We start from the raw sequence: 19,342 nt of genomic DNA on the forward strand, positions 1-19,342 counted from the left end.
TGCATCGGCAGGCGGACTCTCAACCACTGCGCCACCAGGGAAGCCCCTTGCCGTTTCTTTTATATTTGTAACAGGGACTTTTGCTTTGCTACATCTTTTCGGTTTCTCTATCTTCCCTATACGTCCCTATACTTAAATGGAAAAATTAAATCCAACTTTGCTTTACACTTGAGTGCAGTAATAGAAATCTATCCTCATTATCAAAATGTGCTAAAACATTACTTTCTAGCAGGTTCTTTTATGTTTTGCTTAACTCTTTAACTCTACCAGAGTTACATCAGCATTTTTAATTAATCAGCGCCTTCTCCTTGCCCTCCTCCTGACGCCACTCCCCCAGCCTCCGACCTTCCATACTGCCGCTCCTATCCAGCCACCCTAGCACACACTCTTGTGGAAATTCACAGCCCGAAGGAAGTCAATATGAGTAGCCCTATAATTTCAGCACCAGGGCAGTCACTGAAGAAGACAAGAGGACATAAAAGCTAGTACCTGAAAGACATGGCATGGATTTTTTGGAAAGCAGGTACTAGATTTCCTCTCTAGACTTCTTAGCTGTTTCCCTAAGCCTGTGGCTCTGATTCTTGGCCAGACTCCATGCCTTGTTTTTCAAGTGCCTGTGATCCTTCACTTGTGCCGTCTTCTTTTCTGTAGAAGAGGTAGGAGGCATGGAAGGAGTATCATGTTTCCTTGTTAGCCCTGTCTGTTTTGTCTCAAGGACCCAAGAACTTAGTCTGTATTGCTTTATTTCTTTAGCTGTGGTCATAAAGGTAATAGCATAAACTTTTCTACCAACCGTTTTAACCATATGCCTACTTTAGCATGATTGGGGGCTTGGGAGAAGCCCATATTTAATCTACATGCTATCTGCCTGGTGAGAGTGATAATAACCAACATTATAGTTTCCCCTTAATGAAGGCCTCCTCGATGTCAGACACTTTGATCAATGTCTCTTGAGTTTCGCTGCAGAGCTGCGTATGTCCAGTGTGATTTATGGGCGTCTTCTGTCCTCGTTCTGTGCAAGGTGATTTTCTTTCGTTAGAGGACACATCCAGATTCCTAAACATATGTGTCAACAGTAAAACTAAAGTGAAAAAAATGGCCATTGGCAAATGAGTGCATTTAACTTTGTTCACAGGCCCTTTGAAAAAGGAAGTCCTCTACTTGTCAGTGTTTCTGTGGAAGAGTCCTATAGTTAATAAATACCTTGTTCTGGCATTACACTTTTTCAGAATGCATTCACTGACGTAATCTCATTGGAAGGTATATACTGAGAAATGTCAGCCTGTTACATTCAAACACCGTCTGTGAAATTCAAACAGATTATCCTTTATTGGGAGCCTTATGATTTTTGAGCATTATCATAAGGTCTTTCATAAATAAAATCCCTTTATCAGAGAATTTTGGTACAGCTTTATGCAGAAAAAGAAAACTCATATCCAAGTTCAAAATTTTGATTTGTGTCCATGAACATCTTCCATTCATACTGGGAAAAAAATCTGAGCATTCTTTCATGTGCAGGAATGTCATTCTTGTCATTTATTCACATTAGAGTATTTTGACCAAAAGTCAAGAAAAATCTGTTTATATCACTAGCCCCCCTCTTGGTGAGTTTCTTGACCTGAAACAATTTGCTGACCCATGAGAACCTCACCTTTTCAATTCGAACTGACCGCAAACTATGCCAACTACATGTCCTTAGGATTGGATGGGTGTTCTGAGATATGAATACCACCGATCCCCTCCATCACTCTGTACACCACCCCAGGGAAATCAGGTAACACCCCTCTCTAGAAGTCATCCAGGCCTCCTTTGACTCCTACCCAAATATCCCCTACCATTCAGGCCCTCCACCATTGGAATTCATCCTAATCTTTTTTTTTTTTTTTTTTTGCGGTACACGGGCCTCTCACTGTTGTGGCCTCTCCCGTTGCGGAGCACAGGCTCCGGACGTGCAGGCTCAGCGGCCATGGCTCATGGGCCCAGCCGCTCCGCGGCATGTGGGATCCTCCCGGACCGGGACACGAACCCGTGTTCCCTGCATCGGCAGGCGGACTCTCAACCATTGCGCCACCAGGGAAGCCCCATCCTAATCTTTTAATCACCTCCCTTGACTTTCATCTCCAGCTAGTGCTACACACCTCAGCTGTGTCTCCCACATTCTTGCCTCCTTGCCTTTGCACATTCCACTCCCCTGTCTCCCTCTTCTTTCTTCCTCTGCATCTGTACAAGTCCTGTTCATCCTTTGAGCCGCCACCCCCCAAATCCCACATCTTCCTTGACCATCCCGGCAAACAGTAATATCTTCCTGTTCTAAATTCCTCCAGGACTTTATTGTCTGTCTGTGCCACATACTCAGCTTTCTGTAGGCTTCTTTATTTGCTAAACTACCTTTGCCTCATCTAGATTGTCTTTAAGATTTCTTAAATACTTTATATCCTGTCCTCTCTCTTTAGTAACCCTACACATGGTGAGCACTCAATAACCATGTGATTTGCTATCTTTCTGAGCTTGATGGTGTCAGGTGCTTCAAGCTGTTTGGGAATGATGATGCTATGAAAACACTGCACCAAAAAGGAAGCAAAACAATTTTATGGAGCCAAGGAAATGTTTCTTGATTTAGTTCCTTCCGGGCTGTCTTGCTGCAAGCTTGGAAAGATGTCCATTTTAGGCATGTGGCAGTGATCTCAATAGGGGGGATTGGTTTGCCACCCTTCTTGGATCCTGATTTGTATTATTGGAAGTCTCAGTCATCATAGGAATTGACTCATGTAATAGAACAATTGGGAAAAACGAAGTGGATGGATGTGTGTGGGAATGCTGATAAGCAGTGTTCATTAAGTGAAAGTTCTTGGGGGCCATCCATGTATTTGTGAGATGCCTTGTTAAAATTCTGAAAGACAGTCATGTTTTATTTTGTTTTGTATAGTTTTGGCTTTTCCTGCCTATCTCCTGGGGATCAACCAGGACCGATTGAAAGAAAAGCTAACGAGCCGGCAGATGGACAGCAAGTGGGGAGGCAAGTCGGAGTCAATCCACGTGACCCTCAACGTGGAGCAGGCGTGTTACACCAGGGACGCGCTCGCCAAGGCCCTGCACTCCAGGGTCTTCGATTTCTTGGTAGATGTAAGTAAACACAGCTCGGCATTGTTGATGCTTCGTATTTTAGCATCACGTAAAGAGTGAAACTTCTCAGAGCTTTGTTTCCGTGTTTTGTCTCATTCCTTATAACCGTTACTTTGCTCCTCCACTTTTTATCCTCACCCTGGGATCATTTTTTACTTTTCCACTTCTACTTCTAGCATTGTCCAGCAAGACTCCTAATATGGTAACAGCCTCTTGTGGACAAAATATTTAGTAAAGCCAGGACTACAGGCCAGAAAAAGAGGAGACCCATGGTCATGAATCCTTGAGTCTAAAGGTTTAGAATGTTGTACTTGTCATCTACTGCTATGTTACAAATTCACCCCAAACTTAGGGGCTTAAAACAGTAAGCATGTATTCTTTCATAGTTTCTGTGGGTCAGGTATTTGGAAGTGACTTAGTTTGGTGGTTCTGATTCAAGGATGAGAGTGCAGTCAAGATGCTGATTAGAACTACAAGGCTTGGACTTCCCTGGTGGCGCAGTGGTTGAGAGTCCGCCTGCCGATGCAGGGGACACGGGTTTGATTCCTGGTCCGGGAAGATCCCATATGCCACAGAGCCACTAAGCCCATTCGCCACAACTACTGAGCCTGCGCTCTAGAGCCCGCAAGCCACTACTGAAGCCCACTTGCCTAGAACCCGTGCTCTAGAGAAGAGAAGCCACCACAATGAGAAGCCCGCACACCGCGGTGAAGAGTAGCTTCTGCTCGCCGCAACTAGAGAAAGCCCATGCACAGCAACGAAGACCCAATGCAGCCATAAAAAGAAAAAACTACAAGGCTTGACTAAGGGTGGAGAACCTGGTTGCAAGATGGTGCACTCATATGGCTGTGGGCAAGATGCCTCAGTTCCTTGCTACGTGAGCCTCTTTTCTGGGCTGCTAGAGTATCCTCCCAACATGATAGTTGGTTTCCCCCAGAGTGAATAGTCTAAGAGAGAGCAAGGAGGAAGCCACGAAGCTTTTAATGTCCTCAGATATTGCCACTGTGCCATCTTCTGTTCATTAGAAGCAAGTGACTAAGTACAGTCCACAGTTAAGGAGAGGGGAATTAGGGTCCACTTTTGGGGGGGGGGAAGAGTATCAGAGACTTTTTGGATATATTTTTTAAACTGCCATATATTTTTTAAATGATGGCATGACCGTATAGATATTATCTATACATATTCATATAAATACATATTTATACATGTGTACCACTTATAGATTGTGAAAATTAGTCTCTCAGCAGTGTGGAACTGCCAGTGGCAGTCTGTTAATCACTGTAGCTTCTAAATGGTAGAATAATAATAGCAAGCACTTATATAGCACTTAGTATGTGGCAGATCCTGTTCTAAGTAGTTTAGAAAAAAATAACTTACTTTTTACAACAACCCTGTGACTTAGGTATTATTCTCTCTATCTTACGGATAAGCTAACAGGCACAGAGAGGTTAAGGAACTTCCCCAAGGGCACACCACTATTAAGTGATAAACCTAGGAATTGAGCCCAGGTAATTCGGCAGTGCTCCAGCTATTTCATTCCTCTGCCTTTTATATATTCAAGCCAGAAAGGACCCCAGGGGGACCCTAGTCAAGGGACAGCAGCCTGGCCATTAGATCCAAAAAGTCTGTGTTTGAGTCCAGGCAGCAACATCTATAAGGCTTAAAGTATGCTTGGTGTGTTTAGGTCTGAGTAAGTCGGGGCAGGATAGGGTAATTATTCTGTGTACTACTTGTGGTTATTTTAAGGGTAAGATTGCTTGGGAAGGTCAGGGTCATAACGAAACATTAGTCATTCTTTTACCTTGTCCAGGCCCCTCATTTTTACTGAGAAGGGAATCTTAGCCCTGAGTGTTGGTGGTTTCACCCAAGGCCATTCAGCAAGAGGGTAGTGCCGAACTGGGATTAGAACCCACAGCTCTTGTCTCTGTTCAGTGCACCTTCCGGTGCTGGCCTTGCCACCTTATTTCCTTTCTGTCCTCCCTTGATTTTTTGTGTGGTATAATGAGATAGATAAGCGATACTAATTGGAGCTGACATTTACTAAGCCCTGACTGTTTGCCAGGCACTGAGCTAAGTGCTGTGTATCATTACCCATTGACTCATAAAAGATGAGTGTCCTCTTCTTCACCTGGAAAACACCTCTGGTACTTAAAAATTCATCCGGTTGTTCACCACCCCCAGGAATTTTCCTCCTACATTCCTCCCTCCCCTGCAGTCCTCACCAACCCCCTCTCACCTCCACCTACCCTCCTATCATTGTCTGTTCCATTGATTACACGTCTCTCCTCACAGTGGTCAAGAACACAGATATAGTCATCATACTACTTAAATTTAATTCCAGACCCTTCCTCTTGTCCAGTGTGATCTTATGCTTTATGATGTTATCACTGTTGTTAAGAGAATTGTAGTGAGAATTAAATGAAACAGCACTTGAGAAGCCCTTGGCGAAGCCTGGCACAGGTGATTGTTGAATATGTGTAAGCTGCTTTGATTACCTTCCCTTTAATACTAATTTATGGTATTACTGTCCATAGTTGCCTCTGAGAATAGAGACTGTCTTCTTGACATTCCTGCCGTATTATGCTAGGTGATCATTAATTGACTGCAGGGCATCCCTCATTTTATTGCGCTTTGCAGATACTGTGTTTTTTTACAAATTGAAGGTTTGTGGCAACTCTGTTGAACAAGTCTGCCGGTACCATTTTTCCTACAACATTTCGTGTCTCTGTGTCACGTTTTGGTAACTCTCGCAATATTTCAAACTTTTTCATTATTATATTTGTGATGGTGTTCTGTGATCTTTGATGTTACTACTGTGACTTGCTAAAGGCTCAGAAGATAGCATTTTTTAGCAATAAAGTACTTTTCGATGAAAGTATGTACTTTTTTTTAGATGTAATGCTATTGCACACTTAATAGACTGCAGTATAGTGTAAACATAATTTTTATATGCACTGGGAAACCCAGGGATATGCTGTGACTCACTTTTTTGTGACATTTGCTTTATTGCAGTGGTCTGGAGGCAAACCTGCAGTATCTCTGAAGTATGCCTGTACTGAACGGGGTCAATGGAAATAATATTTACAAATCTTGCAATATTGGTTCTTTTTGTGAAATAGGTTTGACTTCAATCACCCAAGATGATATTTTCTTCTAAATCTTAAGACTTCTTGAGAGAAACTAGCTCTGCCAGAAATGAGTGGTTTTCATCATTAAGCAAACTTTTTTTTCCTACCAGACTAGTTTTTATTAGATTCTGGTGGTTTCCCAAAGTACTTGACATTGCACTGAGACCTTTTTTTAAGGGGCAATTCACCTGTCTTTTTGTCGTCCTCTATTTCTAGTAACCGGGGGTAGCTACTTCCCTTCCCCCCATGCATGCCCATTTCTAATATGAATGTAAAAGGAATTACTTACCATGCTGGTTACTTTCTTCTAGTCCATCAACAAAGCGATGGAGAAGGACCACGAGGAATACAACATTGGTGTCCTAGACATCTATGGCTTTGAAATATTTCAGGTAAGACCAGTTTGAGTAGTTGGAGACTACGAAAGGAGATACTTTTTACCTGGCTTGAAAGAAATAATTCTAGGCCATGGAAGAAAAACCATCATGGCTCATTTTTGCCTCTGAGTTCTTCATGTACTTTTACCAAATTAGTTTCTCCTAAATATAAACTATGCTGCTTTCTACTGATGCCGCCAACATTTCTGTTAAGCTTTTCACTAAATCACTCAACAAATGACTTTAAAATGATTTTGCAGAAACAATTACATGAAAGTAACATTTTCCTTTTTTTTTCCCAGAAAAATGGCTTTGAACAGTTTTGTATCAATTTTGTTAATGAAAAATTACAGCAGATTTTTATTGAACTCACATTAAAGGCAGAACAGGTGAGCAGTCCCCCTTCCTTCATCTTGTTCTATTTCTAATTTGTTTTGTTTTAAAGGGTATAGATTTCTCTCTTTTGGTAATAGATTCAGATTTTAGTCTTGTATTAGGAAATGTACTTAATAGAGTCAGGCAGAAATACCATATGCCACTGTGACATTTTAGTCTGAAGTATAAACACCATCTGCTACCTTTTCTTTCTTCTTTAAGTAAATGATGCTGTGAAGTTGGACTTAGGACTGGCTGTTTTTACTACTCTCTGACTCATTGACCAAGTAGAAATGGAAGCCTATTCCAACCCCAGCTGTCTGTGGCATATACTGTGTTCCAAAGGAAAACTTGGTTTTCTCAGATTTGCTCTGCTCCCAACCTAACATAAAAATAAATGTGTCTTTAACAAAGCTGGTATTTAAATTTGGACTTGAGGTAACTTGTGTTGCTTATACTACCTTCTGAAAGTCCAGGGCAGGTTCCCTTTTATCCTGGTACCTACTGTTGGTCGATTTCTTGGGTCGCTGTAATAAGGTACCACAAACTGGATTGCTTAAAACAATAAAATTTTTTTCTCTCCCAGGTCAGGAGGCCAGAATTCAAAATCAGACTGTCACTAGGGTAACACTCGTTCCAAGGGCTCTAGGAGAAAATCCTTCCTTGCCTTTTCTAGCTTGTGGTGGCTCCTGGCATTCCTTGTCTTGTGGCAGCATAACTTCAGTCTCTGCCTGTGTCTTCACATGACCTTCTGTCTGCATCCAAATCTCATTCTTTTCTCTTATAAAGGCGCCAGTCATTGGCTTTAGGGATCACCCTAAATCTACGATAATTTTATTTACGAGATTCCTAGCTAATTATACCTACAGACATCCTATTTCCTCACATTTTGAGGTTCTAGGTGGACACAAAATCTTGGGGGACACATTCAACCCATTACACATATCAAGGGCTGTTTGAGGAATGTTTATTCGTGGACGTGTTCGTGCCTCTGCTTAGGAACCCCAGTGACCAATGGTTTTCACAGAAACCTCTGCCCTGGGATTCTTCCAGCCCATCAGTGTAGCTAGAGCAAAACCCTAAGGGAGGACATGGTAGGGACTGAGGTGGGAGAAGAAGGCGGAGGCTAGATCACAGAGGAACTTTGTAGGGGGTGGCAGATTTTAGAGTAGTACGATGGGAGGCCATTGGAGAATTTTGACTAGAGAGTGACGCGAGCTGATTTGTGTTTGTTTTTGACCAGGTGGCTCTGGCTCTATAGACCTACAGGTAGGGTGGGGCAGGGGGAGGGCAAACAGGAGTGGAAGTTTCAAAACCGGTTAGGAGCCTCCTGCCTGAGACTGGGCAAGAAAGGGGGTGAGTAGACAGTGATGGCAGCAGTAGAGGTGGTTCCGTGGTGACGTGGTCAGAGCTGGCATATGTTTTGGAGAGTGAGTCAGCCTGAGTCGCTCAGTATAATTACCAAAGGGAAAAGGAGTCAGGGATGATTCCTACCTCTGTAGCTTGAATAACAGGGCCAATGGGGAGACTGTTTACTGAAGGGTAAGATGAGAGCAGTTGGTTGGAGACAGTGGAGGGATGGAGGGCCAGAACCTGGTAGGTTTGAGAGGCCTGTTATACCTCTGGGTGGAAATTCCAGTATATGAAATACATCAATATATGAATCTGGAACTCAGTGGGGAAGTCTAGACTAGAGAAATGAATTCAGGTGTCATTAGGCTATAGGTGTTATTTTAAGCCAGGGAGTTGATTGGAATTACCTAGAGAACGAGAGTGGAGGAAACAAGGCTGGGAGATTGAGCCCTGAAAGTCTCCATCAGTATAAGGATCTGGATAAAAAGAAAGAGCCAGCAAAGGAAGCTAACAAAGCCAGACTGCTGAGGAAGGAGGAAAACCAGGAGAGTGTGATGGTGTTCATCAAGTGTAATGAGACCTGAATGAGGGGCCAATGAGGGGCCTTCCCTTTAAGTACCTAGATGCTAATCTGTACTTCTGTTCCATGTTGAGTTCAAAAAGATTGTTCTATAACTGGACCTACAGGTTAAGCCATTTTAAAGTCAAAAACAGTTGTATGGGATCAATTCCATATGGTTCCAACCAAACATAAAAATGACCAAGCTATGAAATGCCCCTTTCCTCTTCCTCTTAGAAAAAATTAAGATTGCAAGTTTTTATTGAAGGGCATTCAGGTTTTTCTTTCCTCATGATTCCTGTGCCTGTGGTATCCATCATGTGCAGAGCTCCAGCTGGTCTCCGCTGGGTAATACTGTGAATTCCCACTTTCTGTTCTACAGGAAGAATATGTTCAAGAAGGCATCAGATGGACACCCATCGATTACTTTAATAACAAAATCGTGTGTGACCTCATCGAGAACAAAGTTGTAAGTATCGGTCTGGTGTGTCTCTTCACGGCTTACAGGTTTACACTACGTGAGTTTTTGTTCTCTCTGTCATTGTATTAGAATAAGCAAAGTGACGGCTCTGATTTGCAGAGAGTTGTAGCGATTACGTTTATTTTGCTTATGGGTATATGTGTGAAAATAGAGTTTTACTCTTGTAGTTAATATGCACATGTGTATGAGTACATTGCCAATTTACGAACGGAGGTTGTTACTGAATCTTAAGAGAAGACGGTTATGGCTTATGTTGATGGCATAGCATATGAAGAGATATAAACTTGACCCTGCCTCCTAGACCATTTATACAACTTCTAGGACTTTAGCCCTAGAAATGATTCAAAAGGAAATAAAAGGGTATAGAGAGAGATCTGTACAGTACTGTTGTGTTCTGTTTTTTTAATAAAAGTCCCAACTGGAAACAGTGAAAACATCCATAGAGAACTCAGTCCTTAAATAAACGATAGCATAGAAGAGTAGGGAAATATAGCCATCAAAATCATAAGTATAAAGACTGTGTAAAACAGCAGGATTATTTATAAACTAGTGCTATGCAGAAAAAGTAATACATGATAGAATGTGTCCAGTGTGTAGCTGTATTAACCATGTCTATATGGGTAACAGGCTGAAAGCGAACATTAAGAAATGAATTAGGGTCCAAGGAAAATGTTTTTATCTTTCGGGTTTAAAAAATCAACCTAGTACAAATAGGAGTGAGCAGATAATGATCTTTCTGTTTATGGCTTTGAATAAAACTTCAGGGAGTTAAACTATTCTCTTTTTTTTTTGAAAATGGACTTTCCCCCATCGTTAGATCTAAGTGGTGACTCCCATTTGGGAGTATTAATAGCATTCTCCCTCAAAGGGAAAGATTGACTTTCAAGATGGTATCTTAAATCTAGGGAGCGGTTTCCTTGCTTAAGGAAAGACCTGATAAACAGTATATATTTTAAAACAGTCACTGAGTTGGGACTTTGCTCTCTTGGTCCCATCAGAACCCCCCTGGGATCATGAGCATCCTGGATGATGTATGTGCCACGATGCACGCGGTGGGTGAGGGAGCGGATCAGACGCTGCTCCAGAAACTTCAGATGCAGATTGGGAACCATGAGCACTTCAACAGCTGGAACCAAGGCTTCATTATTCACCATTACGCTGGGAAGGTATGGCCAGGGAGCAGGGCTTCAGCAGGAAAGGGGAAGCCATCCTTTTCAATGTCTATCTGTATTAAGCCTTTGGGTCTGTAATCTATTTTCTCACGAGGCGACTGAAAGCAATGTCCATAGAGTTTTATGTGCCTCAGTGTGTTTTATTCATCCATCATTCATTCATTCAACAACATGGGACCCATGAAATATTTGGAGAGACAAACAAAAGATAGTGCGTATACACCACTGTGTTATTTTTTAGCATGAATCACCCTTAATATAACATAACCATGAATCAACCTATATATATATATATATATATATATTTTTTTTTTTTTTTTAAAGATGTTGGGGGTAGGAGTTTATTTATTTATTTATTTTTGCTGTGTTGGGTCTTCGTTTCTGTGCGAGGACTTTCTCTAGTTGTGGCAAGCGGGGGCCACTCTTCATCGCGGTGCGCGGGTCTCTCACTATTGCGGCCTGTCTTGTTGCAGAGCGCAGGCTCAGTAGTTATGACTCATGGGCTTAGTTGCTCTGCGGCATGCGGGATTCTCCCAGACCAGGGCTCGAACCCGTGTCCCCTGCATTAGCAGGCAGACTCTCAACCACTGCGCCACCAGGGAAGCCCCAACCTACATATTAACTGCTGAAGGAATGAGATTTTTTCTCACCTCTCATGCAATCACAAGCTTGCATTTTTTACTTGCCCATCCTCCCTGGGAGTATACATAAGGACCAGAGGCTCCCTTTGGGGTTCTCATAAAATGCGTGATTACTGGGTGCTACTGGGTACCAAGCTTTGTGTGGGTACTGGTGATACACAGATAAGTAAATTGATGTCATGATATCTGGGGACTTCCTAGTACTGTGGAAATTCATTGGTCTCACCCTTCATCCCAATAAGTCTCTTATTAACTAAGGAGGGTCCTTGAGCATGAGACTTCAACTAAACTGATCTAACTCTGACACCATTTGTAGGAGAGATCGCAAAGCCTCAGATGACATGGCCCACTGCAGTCCGTTAGTGAGCACAGAGTGTTTTATATTACTCCATCTTACCTAAAATTTAGAGGAAGAATTAAGTGTATTATTTACATACCCCTATAGACCCATTGAAGAAGGGCTATGTAATCATGAGAGCTGGGGTCCTGGTCATGTATCGTTTGGATCGTGTAAGCAGCCAGAGACCATCCGTCAGCATCTCCAGGCCATCACCAGCTGAAGTCATCTAACAAGTTAAAACACGCACAGCCTTAATGTGACAGATCGGGATGAAAGCCCAATTGTTATATCTGGAAATACACACACTCTCTGGAGGACAGCCATGCCAGCTTGGACGTTTTGTTCAATGAAATACTTAAAGGGTAAAATTCGATATCTTTCCATTCTTGGCCAGGTATCCTATGACATGGATGGCTTTTGTGAGCGGAACCGTGACGTGCTGTTTATGGATCTGATCGAGCTTATGCAGAGCAGTGAGCTGTAAGTGTGTTTGCCTTATCCGACACGGGATAGAGGTTTGACCAGATTTTCAATATTAGAACAAACGTGTGACATTCGAATGGTCGGCGTTACGTTTCCTTGTGCTGTTGGGTCTGGGTTATCATTAGACAATTCAGCTTCTCAAAACAGCTTTTTCCCCCCCGGTCTTAGTCTCTCCCTTGTACCCCTGATACTTCCCACCCCACATGCTAAGTGCTGTCTGCATGCCCTTCAGGGCCCCCAGTTTCATCATTTTCAATGGTTTTATCAGGGAGAAGTGCCCGTTCTGGAGTTGGGTTGGGATGGCTGTGCCTGACTGTCTAAGAGTGAGACAGTCTGGCTCTGTGACACTTTGCCCTCGGGACATCATCCCAAGAATTCTCCCTCTGTTTTTGAAAATGCTAATAGCTTAGCTAAACCGAAGTTAACCTGAATTGCTGAAGCCCTTGGGAAATGGCTCAAGAACTCAGGGAGGGGCACTCAGAGATCCATTTTAACCCCCAAGACCCTGACTAAGCTAAAAGCATAGCGCAGTGGGGGCATCCGCCTTGCAAGCTGCTGGAGCTCCCAGGGCCAGCTTTGCCATGTCCTTTCCTTGCCTCTTCCGTGCAAAGGTCCCCCGTGGTCCTGGGTAGTGATGTGAGATGTCATTTACATGATCAGGCCTGTCCATGCCTGGCAAGTACAATATTGCACAGTCTTCCAGATTTTACAAGTTTTAGAGCTGTCTCCAAGTAATAGTTGCCATTTTAGTCTCTGTTACTTCAACTATCATGATATCAAGGTTAACTTCTTTGATCAACAGCTGCAAGCCTGATAATTTTCTAGAAAAGGCCTGACTTCAATGAAGGCAAAACTGAGTTTCCTTTTTGGTCCGTGGTTCGAAGTTCTGCTCCATTTAACCCTCTTCCCCTCCCTCCAGCCTCCACTCCTCCCTGGCCCTCATCTCCCCAGGCCTGCACTTTCGTGGCACTCACACCCCTCACTTCGGAGATTCTTCTCTCAAAACGTAAAATCTATTTGCTCTTAAAAAGTCAGGTAAGCCACAAGTCCTGGCTTTTGGAGTTTATGAAAATCAGGTGCAGGCATGCTTTCAGAGGTTTTTTTAATTATTAAAATTACTGCAAAATTCAAGAGCTATTGACACTTCCATGTAAAACTCCTGTCATGTAGACATGGTCTGTTGTTTGGTAAACACATGTGCTGTAAAAAATCTATAATTGTGTCTGGTGAGGTTATGAAAGTAGAATGCTGTGGAGACTTCCTAGAAAATCCGTGATGCCCAATAAGTCATTTAGGGGGAATTTCCTTTGAGTGGCAGATTCCTAATTTACATGGATCACATCATTCATTCATTCATTCATTCAATCCGCAAATATTTATTGAGCACCTACAGTGTACTAGGCTCTGTTCCAGACACCAGGGACACTAAGGTGACTAAGACATTGTCCCTGCCCTGTGCCTTTTGAGGCAGGCCTGTCAACAGCTGTAGCTCAGTTACAACTACTAATGAAGTTGCATATTCAGCAGGCAAAGCATTAGTGGATTAGCTGCACTTAAAATTGTTCATACTCAAAACACATTTTGTCTAGGTTTTTTGCTTGAGGGAAGGGAGGGTGGATACAGTGCCCTATTGACATCTTGTGGGCAGAGGCCACTGATCTGTGAAACATCCTAGAGTGTGTAAAGCAGCCCCAGGCCCCAGCACAGAATTATCCAATCCCAAATATCAGTAGCACCGAGACTGAGAAACCCTGCTTTGGAGCGAAGCAGAATCTGCATTGGATCTGGACAATTCATAGAAATCCCTGCATTCTGGTCTATCTTACTTAACTCAGAAAACCCACACTGACCCCCCTCTGTTGTGTCCTGTTGCCAAGGTGTATCTCAGTTCTAGTGGGTGGGGAAATTTGAAAGGCAGAGTTTAAAATTTTAGTTTTCAGGTCTAGACTCCAAGATGCTTCTGTCTTAGAATTCTCTCTCTACGTTTCTTGTGTCCACTGCTTTTTTTCTCCCGGGTCACAGCTTGATGGCTTGAGTCAGATGGCCATTCTGTATCCAAGGTTCTGTGCTTCTGGACGACTGTCTCCATTCTCTATGGAAGCAGGCTTTCCAGCCCCCAAGGTACTTACTGATTGCTAATGCATTCTCTTTCTCCTTTTCCAGACCTTTTATAAAGTCTTTATTTCCGGAAAATCTGCAGGCTGACAAGAAAGGACGCCCAACTACTGCTGGAAGCAAAATAAAGGTTTGTTCTATTTTAATAGGGAAATTTATGGATGCCTATTAAGAGGTAGGGTTTTCTAGGCGTCAGGAACTACACCCCCGGGCCGGGATGCGGTCAGGGAGATGTCACAGATTCGTTACAGACGATGGCCAGAAGTAACGTTGCTGCTTGAGAACGGGTTACAGGATGCAGGTGAATTGGACTTGGCTGTACTGAAACCCCAAATGGGTATTAAAGTACCTCATAGCTTAATAGTCAGCAGATGATAATCAGTTACTTTCTAAGAGGAAGTGGCTTTATACTGAATCTAGGAGAATTCACATTAAACTGTCAGAGAGATTTTATGATCAAGAGCCACATTTTGGATTTTGATGATGCTTTTCCAGACCAGACCCCAGAACTTGCCAATTACGGAACTTTACGAACCTGAAATTCTACTGGGTCTTATATGGGGAATTCATGCACCTTCCGCCCTGGGTCTTGTGGGCCCTCCTTTCTGTGAATTACAGGCATCTGGGCTTCACAGTGTCTCAAAGTCAGAGGAATTCTTAGTGTTTCTTGAGAGCCTCTCATGGAGAGTGCATTGAATTATCGGAGGCACTGTGTGGTGAAATCGGTTGTCCCTGATTACTCTCTGAATTTAGAGGTTGTGTCAAACACACTCCATCATGTAATTTTTTGAAAAACAGTCACTAAACGTTTTCTTATTTAATTATACCAGTTAAAAACAGTTTCTTATTTTATATTTTTATTATATTTTTTTAATTTTTATTTTATATTATAGTTGATTTATAATGTTGAGTTCGTTTCAGGTGTACAGCAAAGTGATTCAGTTATACATATACACATATCCATTCTTTTTCAGTTTCTTTTCCTGTGTAGGTTATTACAGAGTACTGAGTAGAGTTCCCTGTGCTATACAGTAGGTCCTTGTTGATTATCTATTTTATATATAGTAGAGTGTATATTAAATACAGTTTTTTAAAGAATCATACCAATTAAATACCACCCTGTCTTTATAATCAATGGAATCATTGAGTGATTAAGAGTACGTAGGGCTCTGGGGCTCGTCACCTGTGTTCAAATCCCTCACCATGTGATCGCCAGCAAGTTACCTAAACTCTCAGTGCCTCTTTTGCCTTAGAGATTTCAGTACCTATCTCAGGGGGGTACTGTGGTGATTAATTTCCATCGTCCCTCTAAGGCACACACTGCCTGAAACATAATAAGCCCAAACCGTGTATGCTTTCCTGTTCCATATACTCCATCTGTCCCCTCCCTCTCTGCCACGCTTCTTCATCTCTGCCTAATTCTCAGTGGACACTTGATGTGCTTGTTCTGACTGTCCATCCCCCTGTGTGGCTCTGTGTGTCCAGATCCTACATGTCCTTCTCACAGTGCCCTCCGATAACCCCGGCCCCGTGAACACCACAGTTGCTGCTGCCTGTTTTGTTCACGAGCGTTTTCTTCTCCGAGTGCTGCACCTATGGAAGCCTGTCTTCCCAGCCTCTGAGGGCATAAGCCCTGCGTGAAATAAAGGGAACATCACAGCCACGAGACGCTTCCATCCGGAGGAGCTTCAGGTTTTGTGCAGGAAGTCAGGCGCACGCTAGAGGGTAGGGTTTTGAGTTGGAGGGTAGAGTCCTCTGGGGTTAAGGACAGTCATGTTCAAGGAACTTGAGACCTACAGTAGTCCTGGGACAGTGTCTGGATTGAGTTCACTGGGGCAGAGAGTTGACGGCAGGGAGGAGATGCGGTTCTCACGAGGCCCCAGATAATTGACATCTGCACGGAGCTCTGACTCAAGCTTTAACTTCTAGGTCCTGGATCAGGATTAGCTCCAGGCTGGAAAATCTAGTCACAAGACTGTCACATTCAGATCCAAGGGGCCCAGATCCTCAAGGCTGCAGTGACTCACGTTCAAGTGGTCTGGATTCTCAGTCCAACTTATTCCCTATAAAAAGCAGGGTGGTGTTAGGAGCATTTTTCTCCTCCTTGGAAGACTTGACCCCTTCATATTCTCGTCTAGTATTATGCTCAAAATAGCCACCTTCCGGGTGTACTCAAAATGTTCAGGACTGCTATGGTCTGGGGAGGTCAGCCTGAAGTCAGCCAGCTCATCTAGGGAGACCGTACTGTGCATATTCTCACCAGTGGTATCCTCTTGGTGAGCTGTGTGACCTCTGCCTGTCTGACACTCTGCCTCCATGTAGGAATGAGATTCTCCCTGTTTTATGTCTCCCGAGTCACCTCTTAGAGATGTATAGCCGTGGCCCAATCTCTTACACCTTTCATGTCTACAATGTTTTGCAGATGCTAAGTATCATCTTTTTCTTTTTTAATTTTTATTGAAGTATGGTTGACTTACAATGTGTTTCAGGTGTCCAACAAAATGATTCAGTTATACATATATATGTATGTATTCTTTTTTAAGTTCTTTTCCATTATAGGTGATTACAAGATATTGAGTATAGTTTCCTGTGCTATACAGTAGGACCTTGTTGGTTATTTTATATATAGTAACTAAGTATCATCTTAATGATATCCCTGAGGTTAAACGTTTAAAGGGATCCTGAGTTCCTTGGAAGAAAAATTAAATTTATGTTCAAGGTAGTTTTAGTGTTGGGAATCTTATTGTATTCTAATTCCTTAAAATTTAAAACTGTTCTGTAGGATTTAATTAATAGAATATTTGCTTGGTGAGAACTCCCACTATCTTTGTTTTTAAATAAGAGTATTCTTTCCTTAATAACATGTCATTTTTGAGGCTTTCCTAAATTCTACATTGTTGTGGCTAAAAGGGACCGGTTTTGAAATTAGAGCCAACGATTGAGGGAATGGAGCTCAGAGCTGGCAAAGTGGACGGGGCTACAGCTGTATCTAAGTGAGACTGGGCCTCTACAGGAGCAGATATGATGAGAGACGCGAGTGCCGTGAGGTAACTGGACTCGTAGACATTGAACATCTATTCCACCCTTCAGATTAAATTAGAGGTCTTCTAGTTCAATCTACTTAGTTTACAGATGGGGAAACTGGGGCCCAAAGAAAGTTAGTGATTTGCAACATAGCTCGCAAAGAGCAGAGCCAGGATCCCAATTCAGGCTTGCTAACAATCTATGTGGAGGGTAGAATGGGGAGCTGTCACCCTAAGCCTTTCTCACTGTCCTGTCTGCACTTTTTTTTTTTCTTTTTTTTTTTTTTGCGGTACGCGGGCCTCTCACTGTTGTGTCCTCTCCCGTTGGGGAGCACAGGCTCCGGATGCGCAGGCTCAGCGGCCATGGCTCATGGGCCCAGCCGCTCCGTGGCACACGGGATCTTCCCGGACCGGGGCACAAGCCCGTGTCCCCTGCATCGGCAGGCGGACTCTCAACCACTGCGCCACCAGGGAAGCCCCTGTCTGCATATTTTAATGCCTGCTACTGTAGGCAAGTAGACAAGCCTCTGTAGGCAAGCCTCTGCCCTTGTAGGGCAAGTGCCTTTGGTAGCTTTCTGTTCTAACTCATGGCCTCTTCTTGTCTGGAGCCAGAGTAAATCCAACCTGCTGCTTCCCAACCACTTCAGGGGGCATTTAAAGTTGACCCATAGCTAAATACAGGATAATTTTGAGATATATTCCTGTTTGCTCAAAATGATTATTCCAAAACCTAAAGGCTTCTCTCTAATCCTAACTCACCCAGTTAATTCCTTTTGTTATCACACTAAATTATCCCATATCTTCCTTAAGGAGGAGGATGGCATTGTGGTTAAGAAAAAAACTTGGTAGCTCACAGACTTGGGTTCTAGCCTTACTTCTGCTTACTAGTTATATCATCTTGAGTAATACTTTATTTGTTTAAGGCCCTGTTTTCTCATCTAAAAAATGGGAATGATAATTGTAAGAAGCTACCTCTTAAAATTCTGAGGCATAAATAAGAAAATCCATGTGTCTAGCCCATGAAGCATATTCAGTACTTGTTAGCCGTTACTATTTTGAGCTATTGAATAGCTCAATAGAAAGAAGTATGTCAAGTGTCATATAAACTTAAGTCGAACTTGCCCCCTGTGTTTTCTTATGCTAAGTTGAAAAGGTATGCTCCTAAATGCTTAGGACTAAAGAGTCTGCTAAGTTATACGTAAAAATTAAAAATAAAAATTAAGAGTTTGGGAACTTAAAAAGTAAAGCTTTATTATAACCAGTCCCTCCCCAGCTTCATCTTACGTGTTGCAAAGATCATTAAATTTGTTCTCAAGTACAATCTCTCTCTCATCAACAAGGAAGACGAGAGTCAATTTACATTTTTATCGTAGAGCTTTGCTTTGATCATACAACCTCGGCACCTTTGCCCTGACTTCCAAGCATTGCAAAGAATGCCATATTCTGCACATCTAAACAGAGAACTTTTGCTTTGAATATACCCAAGAGTTTTTCTCAAGGGTTTCAGATTTCCCAAACCCATGAAAACAGAAAAGTCCTAATTGAGAGAGGGTTGACTACTGCAGGCAGATCCCTTCTGCTGACTTTGTAATGGTTTTCTGGCTTTGGAGATCCCTTTCCTCTATTTTCTTTTAGAGGTTTTCTCTCTTTGTGCTGATTTGCTTAGAATGAGAGGTTGCATGTGTGCCCCATGATTGGATCCATAGGGTATGCTCAGCTGTGTGGTGCTGGGAGTGCTGATGTGGGCTCTGCTCCTGTTTCTTCAAACAACATTTGTGGCACTCATGATTTGAAATACCTCATAAGCAAGTTCAGCTTTATTTATGTGGCTTTTTCTTCTTGAACCCAGTTCCATCGTGGGTACCCGATGCACAGGTAGTAAGAGCTGATTTTACATTGAATATTTTAGTTCGTGCAAGAGTACGTTTCCTGCCACACTGAAAGGGCTGTGAGTCAGCAGGTTTGGAAAAGGACATGCTGAGGAGGAAGGTGAATGAAATGCCCTATAAAAGATTTATGAATTCTGAGATTTTTATGTATCTCCCACTTTTTAATTGTGAATTTCCATCATGTTAATAAGGTGATTCTTCATTGGTTAGATTGCCTGAAAAGAGTACAGGGGATTTTGATGATCTATCCTTGCAAATACGTTTGTGCACCTCCCTTCCCCTC

At 42.7% G+C, this 19,342-nt stretch overlaps 1 protein-coding gene across 1 annotated transcript in view; it reads left to right on the plus strand.

Annotated features, from left to right (window-relative positions):
- MYO1E (myosin IE) overlaps positions 1-19,342 on the plus strand; it is a 202,075-nt gene that overhangs the window by 134,244 nt on the left and 48,489 nt on the right. Inside the window, exons 10-16 of the mRNA XM_060005875.1 lie at positions 2,927-3,123; positions 6,563-6,643; positions 6,931-7,017; positions 9,298-9,384; positions 10,395-10,562; positions 11,944-12,029; positions 14,196-14,277. Coding sequence (XP_059861858.1) covers positions 2,927-3,123; positions 6,563-6,643; positions 6,931-7,017; positions 9,298-9,384; positions 10,395-10,562; positions 11,944-12,029; positions 14,196-14,277 — 788 coding nt within the window. The remainder of the gene's footprint in view (positions 1-2,926; positions 3,124-6,562; positions 6,644-6,930; positions 7,018-9,297; positions 9,385-10,394; positions 10,563-11,943; positions 12,030-14,195; positions 14,278-19,342) is intronic.

This window comes from Delphinus delphis, chromosome 2 (genome assembly GCF_949987515.2).
Source record: "Delphinus delphis chromosome 2, mDelDel1.2, whole genome shotgun sequence".
Taxonomy (NCBI): domain Eukaryota; kingdom Metazoa; phylum Chordata; class Mammalia; order Artiodactyla; family Delphinidae; genus Delphinus; species Delphinus delphis.